We start from the raw sequence: 8,095 nt of genomic DNA, 5'->3' as shown, positions 1-8,095 counted from the left end.
GTGATGTTCTCTGAGAGATGCATGAAATCATAAACTTCGGAGGTGATTTCTCAAATATTGTTCTTTAAACAGCTCTGTTTAATGCTTGTAACTTCATAAAGAAATGTCGGACTTAAATTATTCTTTTACCATTTTATAGCTCCCGTTTTATTGTTTCACCCTGTATTAAAAACTAAAAATCGATTTTTGCGACCAGTGACTGGTTTGGCTTGTCTTTGCCACATATATGTATATATAATGTTTTTAATAATGAGAATGTGCCTAAATCCTATATCATGGCTATATTGGACGGTAATAAAAGTGTCAATATAAATGATATATTTCAGCCAACAATATTTTCAATAAACAATAACAATATGTATTTTTTTTTTCATTTCACTTGAAATGGACTTGGAATTAAGTTTGGCGGAGTTTTAACGAAAAGCAACTACAGGCCTCCGTCCAATTAAGGCCACTTTTGGGGCCCGGGTTTTTGGTGGTCTTAGCAGCTTTGGCCTCTAATTTGAATCCCTCTAATTAAAGACCGGCACTAAAATAGGTCCTAAATCTCATTATTTAGGGGGAAATTAAGAAATGGTGATAGTAAATGTAAGATCGTTTTATTTCAAATGTATTAAAATGAATTTACAGTTACTCTATTCTGTTATTTATTAATAAACCATTTCTGGGTATTCAGGCATCTAGTCCTGTGCTCGTTCTGATACCAAAATCTCCATTACAATATTACTAAGACGATCGTCCTACTAAAACTATCGGTAACTATCAGTATAGGCCTATTTAAGAGCACTGTATACACAAACCATAATCTTATGTTGTGTATTATTGAATGTCTAATATCATCATCATTATTTAAAGAAAAAAACTGCATTTAAGTCACTACCAGTATTATATTGTAATGTATTTTTATTTAAAGGGATTTTTTTAGTTAGTTGGTCTGCCAAAACCACATGATACATTAAGTTTGAATGTCCAACTAACACAATTTATATATTATTTTTTATTTCAAACATATTTATACAGGATTAAATAGGGGAGCTTTTCATAAGGTCCAGTAGGCAATCGAGGGCCCCCTGTGGGGGTCCAGGCGAAGCCCCCTGGAAGCTACGGATTTTTGACGAAGTTTGGTGAATTTTATTAGTTATTTTATAGACATCAAGCTACTGTAATATGACTTCATACTTGTTGTAATTTCCAGTGGGGGTGGGGGGGGGGGGGTGTTGGTGGTAATTTCGCGGATAGAGGAGCTACTATCTAAGCCCCACCATGGTTGGGGCTGAGATAAGAAAATTTGTGATAATGGCACCTCTAGATGGCCGGAAATTGCACTTCCAGACATAAAATCTTAATATAATTTTCTTTATATCTTCATTGAAAAAAAAAATTGAAATACACATCTAGATGTGTATAAGAGACGGACTCGGGCCCTCTTGAATCTGCCACTGGGTACTTTTTCAGATGGATTATTTATACCACCTCAGCTCCACCATGCTTAGGGCTGAGGTAAGAAAATTTGTGATTATGGCACTTCTAGATCGCCGGAAATTGCACTCTTAGACTCAAAATTTAGGCCCCACCTTTGAATCCGCCACTGATTTCCGAACAAAGTCGAAGTCGAGATTGCTTTCACGATCTCAATTAATTATTAATCATGAGGGGTATCCTTGATATGGGTACTCTCCGACGAAACCTTCCCTTTTCCCCCGATGGATAAAAACTACCCTTCTATAGTAGCTGAAATGATAGGCCTACTCCAACTGTGGCGGGTCCAGGAAGTCGAAATAGAGGGGACCCAGGAATGGAATGTCCACCCACGACGGTTGGGGCTGAGGGAAGAAAAAATATGATTATGGCACCTCTAAATGGTCAGAAATTGCACTCTATTAAAAGTTGAATACAATTTTGTCTGTTTTCTTCATTTAAAAAAAAATAATGTTGGAAAAAATTAGGAGGTTGAGGCTGGGCTCCCCAATGAATCCACCACTCTTCAATATAGGCCTAACACTTGACATAGCCTATCATTTTGTTTCACAAATGACTAATGCCTAATGTCAAGCGATTTTTTTTTTTTATTCGAAAGATTATTTTTATTCAATGCAGTTTTTATAACATAACACATTAACTACAGTGTACTGTAAATTCTGTAGTTAACCTTCAGAGAACTTTATTTTACAAAATGGCCTAATTATCATATTGTTTTCGATAAATTGAATGGAGTTTAAATGTGGTTATATTACGCTAGTTTGAAGGTTTACTGGTATACTCTAAGCCAATCAGTTACACTTACACTCTACATCTTCATGGTAATAGCATAAAGAGCGTCGCTTCATAAAGAAGGCCTCCGCTCTCCCTGCTATTATAACTCTCTTCAACTCACCTATGAACATCCACTGATGGCATTATTAACATTCACAACGTAGCGTCATCAAAGGATACGCCGTTCTGCCTTACGAAATTATATTTACCTCAACTCAGAATATCATTACAAACTCACGATGGTGCAGAAAGTTCTTACGTAATTTTAACAATACACTCGCCTTAAATGAACTTGCTGTCATTTGATTTTTAAAAAAAAATTACTAAGGCAGTCGCTCGATACCGACAGCATATACTGCATGAACCTTAATACACTTTTAAAACCACCAGTTTTAACCCACTTAATTCTTAACGCCATTTCTACTTTTTAAGAAAAAGGTATTTTTACCGCAGTGTACATCAACTTTTTACTTTGTATATACATGAAGCTATCAAATTGTTTCATAGCTCCATGGTATATACTATACTTCGCACTCCGCTGACACTTTCATCAATGGCTGACTCGAGAATCGCCATTTCTCATTTCATTCGGGAAATGCCCGACTTTTTTAGCCCAAACATTTTAAAGTGAAGTGAGATTTTTTCTTAATCTAGAGGCAACATAGAGAAACTTAGATAAATTAATTTGTAAATTACTATATCTAACAAACTTAAAAACTTATGGCGGTTCAGGTTAACCCAGAAGTGAGACGTCAGTAATGACTTTCTTTCTGATTTATAGGCAGGACAAATTTAAACAGAAATATATTTAATCTTAACAGTATTATATTCATTTGTACCATTTGTTTCCGAGTGGTTTATTCAACCAGTTGGCAATGCATCACCAAACAACTACGTTGACCCACAACATGTTCAGCCAGTGTAGAAAGGTAGTCTTCTCGTTTACTTAGAATCATTGTACCATCGACACTTAAGTCACAGTCGTCGAGATTTAAAGAGCATTAAGACTTCAACACATTCTGTGTTCACCCACTTCTATTTTTGGTGCTTAGTGGTGATATTGCCTTGAATTCCGGCCCCCGTAGAGTCAAGGACCCTTGTGGAAAATGTTCCATAGAGGTCAGGAGAAACCAGAAAGGAACCAATGAGACGGCTGTGACAAGGTATCACGTTAAATGCATCGAAATGTCGAAATGTCAACTAAGGAGTACAGTGATCCCGCAGTCTCTGACACCCAAATGGTTCTACTCTACCTGTTTGTTACCTAATTTCAGTGACTCTTTCTTTAAAACTGTTCAATCGAATGATAATTTGGTTTCAAACAACTCCAGCAAAGCAGATCAAATTACTGTAATCCATTTCCGAACTTTAATAACAAAAATTCTATCAACTTGCTATATACTAATGCTAGAAGCAGCAAAACTGTTAATATCAAAATTTAATGAACTAAAAGATCTTGAGGAAATTGAGGCCACAAATATGTACAATATTATTTTAATCACAGAAACATGGCTTACTAACTCAGTTTCCGGCAATGAGATTCCTAAATTGGGATACAATCTTCTAGCTTGAAGATCGGGCGTTAGTCCACAAGAAGAATGTGAAGCCCCTATCGCACTGGACTTGTGATGCCATTTCCAATGATGTTTACAATGCCACTGATGTCAACGCAGCTTGGATAGCTTTTACTGGTACTTTAGATGGTGCTCTCAGCACCTACGTTCCGAAAATAACAATAACAGATATCAATGCTCCTGTCTGGGATGTTGGCGAAGTCAGGCACATACGGAATAACAAATTTTCATCGTGAAAGTGAGCAAAATAAACTAATAGACCAGCCATGGACTGGGCAATATTTTGAAAAAGGCACAATTACTTTAATAAATTAACCAGACAAAAATTTAAAGATTACTTCAGTGACATTGGCTCATCTATTGTAAATAATTCCAAAAGTTTTTGATCGTTTGTAAGAAATAAAAAGTCTAAATGTGTGTTGAACTATAACTCAACGGCTAGTGATGACAAAGACAGAGCTACGCCTTTTAACAATATTTTTTTTTTCTACCAACCATGATACTTTTCCTGATGTCATTGTACAAAACAAAAAATTGGATTTAGGAAATATTGAGTTTCATGTAAACGATCTATGATTTACTCACTATAGTCTTGAAACAAGCAAGGCTATTGGTGGTCCAGATGGCATTTCACCTCTTTCACCCCTTATCTATCAACAACGCACAGGCCTGGAGTAAAACATGGGAGCTTTCCTGTATGGGCAGGGGTGGCCCCAGCCAGAGCTGCTCCACCTCCGCTAAAATTGATTAAATAAGCCTTCGAAACCCCTAAGCAGTCAAAATTGTGTCATTAATAATAGACCCGGTATAATGAGAACCTGCGACCCTCTTCCCCTAACTGGATACCTTTAATTGTCACAAAGACCTCGATTTTTTGATACAAAACTAGTATTTTCCAAACAAATTGATCACATTGCTGTTAAGAGTAATAGAATGATTAGTTTCATGCAGGCTTTGCAAAGGAATTGGACACCCCATACCCCTTGTTAATATACCTATTTAAACTCTTGTTAGAATATTTTCTGTTATTTTTAATTCTATTTCTGATTTTCGTATTACATATGCTCCAAGGCGTCCAAAACAAATTTGTTAGATTTCTTAATCTAAATATAATCATATTCCTAATCGTAACGTCGCTGTTCTCACGAACCGGAGCATCCGAATACGCAAAATCGCGATTGAAAATTCGCATTTTTTTTTAGTAGTGCACATTTCTGACCAGAAAAAAAAAATCGTCACGGGATTATTTTTATATTTATTATGTAAAATATATTAATAAATTGTAATTATAAATCACAATGTTTGTATTATTCTTATAAATGATTGAGATATTTGTCAGTTCGTGGGAACATTGTTTACGACATCATTGGCAGTTTTACTTCGTGAGAACAATATTACACTATCATGCCAAGTTAAAAAATGATTGTGTTGGCCACGCCCGACCGACTCAAAATGTACGAAATTGACGTTCGGCGATTTAGTTTCTTATTTTTGTTTTCTTTTTACTACAACAAAAATATTTTTTACTAAGCTAAAAAGGCTGGAATAGGCCTATCTTGTTGGACGGTAGGCGATGCGACAGTGTTATGTGATCGTTTTGTTCTTCAATATAGATTTAAACATAAAATGGTATTTGTGTATTTTCTACTCTTTAGGCATAAACACATTATTGGTTTAAAAAAAAAAAAAAAAACATTTCCTACCGACCTACTCATTTTTTTTGGGGGGGGGGGGATTTTCCCAAAACGTGGCAAACACAAGATTTTTTTTTGCCCTCATTCCGCGGCATTTGCCGCTATTGCATTATTATTTACATACATAAACCCATACATTTGGCGGTGTTTTTAATTTAATTCTTCATCGTGAGGCCCACACTATTGTTGAATACTTAAAACATGGTAAACGTTAATTATGTGTGCAAATATTACCATAGAATTTATAATAACACTTATTTATTTATAGGAAGATTCTTTTAAAAAGTGTAACTTAGATAAAGTGTAATTAAAAAACATGGACGTGTGTTGATTTGCGTAGTACTATAATTAGGCCTATCAATGGTATTAACATTCTGTTAATTTTGTTTATAAATTAATCAACGGTCGCCTATATTATATATCTGTTATACCATGGAGGTATTATTGAGAAGGAGATCACTCGAAAAAGCTACGCGCACGCAGCGCTATGCAAATGAACCCAGATCAAAGCTGCCGCAGCGCGTGAAGAACGTTTACGCGATGCCTTTGAAGTCCCATGTGTTCCCCGCCATCAAAATTTTCAGCAGGCATAGTTTACCAAAAAATTGAACATGGCGAAATGGAGAGCACCTTCTTTTCTCGATGCGCACTACATACAGTCAATCACTATGGCTGCGCAATCGTTTCCATTTTGAAGCTGGTTGCTAACGAAAAAATGTGAATTATAGGGTAATACGCCCGCGTGCGATCCAAAAGCGGGGAACACATAGGTTTGTCGCGTCAAAGGGATCTGTTGCCGAGTGATCTCCTTCTCAATAATACCTCCATGGTTATACCTAGGGCCTGCTAAGAATCATATTTATACCTGCTATCTGGTTAGTAATTAATATTTTTATTGTAGACCTATAGAATACTTTCTTCCGTCCGCTTGCCGATAGTCTATAGGCATATATCGTTGTGCTAATCACCGCCATGATCTTATTAACTGCAATTGACCGACGAATACATCATAATCAATCCATATTGTATGATTTTAGATATTTCTAGCTCTTGATTCCAATAGCCCATATCTCTAAATTGTGATGTTTGAAGTAATTCTTACGTAGTTGAGGCATTGATTGCTGTTTCTAGTCCTAAAATCTGAATTGCTCGCGGTTCTTATTTTATGTGTTCAAGTTTTTAATTTTTTTTTGTTAGCTAAAGGCTTTTTATAATAGGCTAGTCTGCCCGTTCATCAGTCCTCGATAATTACTGTACACGCGATGCGTATTCGTCTTTTCGTAGTGCGTGAATGAATTAAGTGGTGAATATGTAGTAATCGCCACTTCGTTTGACCAAATTGTATAAAATACTCTTGTATAAATCCACACAGTGGCGGCGTTACGGGGGGGGGGGGTGCTAGGCAGAGCTACCGCCACCCCCCCCCCTCCGTCGGGGAGACTTTGCACCCACTTCCCGTTTGGGAGAAAAACTAAAAAACTACAGTTCGTCGGGAGAAAAATAAAAAAAATTATAGTTATTTTGTACATATATTAATAGACCCTAAAATCGATTAAATAAGTATTTGAAACCCCTAAATTGTCATATTTTCAGGGGGATATCTCCCCGTGGACCACTTTCGAAAAGTTTTTAGCGACGCCCGACCACACCCACTTTTTTCTCGTTGGGGTCATAAGTCCCCCACCCCCCGCCGGGAACCTTGGACCCCCCGTCGGGGATATCCTGGCGCCGCCACTGGGACACATAATCTTAAAGTAACCCTTATTCGCCAAATGATTAATTAGCGTAATTAGTTAATTAGAATACAGATTTGATATTTGGACAAAATGTTTCCTGAAATACATGTTTGTATGAACATCCTTGAAATTATCTTCAAGTCTACTATTTATGTACCTTTCAACAGCGTTAATGTTTTCAAAGGAGTCTTTATAACTCATTAATTTAGTACGAACACTTATATTTTTTCAGATTTCAAAACTTATTGTATAAATATATTAAAAAGAAAAAAATATACTTGTCTATCATAGATTTATATTTTTTTGATTATTATTTACTTTAACAAATTTTAACACTTTTGAAATTACTTTAATTTTTATATGTAACTAAGTAATTTTATATATTCATACAATGTATTATTGTTTTAATTCTGTAATTGGCAAGTTTCGTTGCTGTAAGATTTTGAGAAAATAAAAAATAAGAATTCCAAAAACTAACAAATTAATTTTATGTGGCCTTATAACTTAACGTATACTTGTAAATTTACCAACAATTCAGTAAGAATTAGGTATGACGAGTGAATACTGATTGTTTGTGCAAGATATTTTAATAATATTAATGTTTGATTTCACCTACAGATCAATGAACTACAATAAGATGACTACTTTACCAATGTTTCCTAAATATATTAAAGAAATGTAAGTGTTAAATTCGATACTACTTTTACCTTTTATCTGTTTTGTAAAGCGCTGTGATATCTTTGATAAGAGCGCTCTATAAATGACTGAGTTATTTTTATTATTATAACTACTTCATGTTATTCAAATTATACTTCATGTTATTCAAATTATATATATA

At 35.3% G+C, this 8,095-nt stretch overlaps 1 protein-coding gene across 1 annotated transcript in view; it reads left to right on the top strand.

Annotated features, from left to right (window-relative positions):
- The window catches only part of LOC117120669, a 36,549-nt gene that overhangs the window by 1,210 nt on the left and 27,244 nt on the right, over positions 1-8,095 (top strand). The window contains exon 3 of the mRNA XM_033265692.1: positions 7,876-7,935. Coding sequence (XP_033121583.1) covers positions 7,876-7,935 — 60 coding nt within the window. The remainder of the gene's footprint in view (positions 1-7,875; positions 7,936-8,095) is intronic.

Source organism: Anneissia japonica, unplaced genomic scaffold, assembly GCF_011630105.1.
Source record: "Anneissia japonica isolate Jap-2015-1 unplaced genomic scaffold, ASM1163010v1 scaffold288009_len375886_cov190, whole genome shotgun sequence".
NCBI classification, from domain to species: domain Eukaryota; kingdom Metazoa; phylum Echinodermata; class Crinoidea; order Comatulida; family Comatulidae; genus Anneissia; species Anneissia japonica.
Note: the sequence above shows the minus strand (reverse complement) of the source record. Positions and strands in the feature narration are given on the sequence as shown.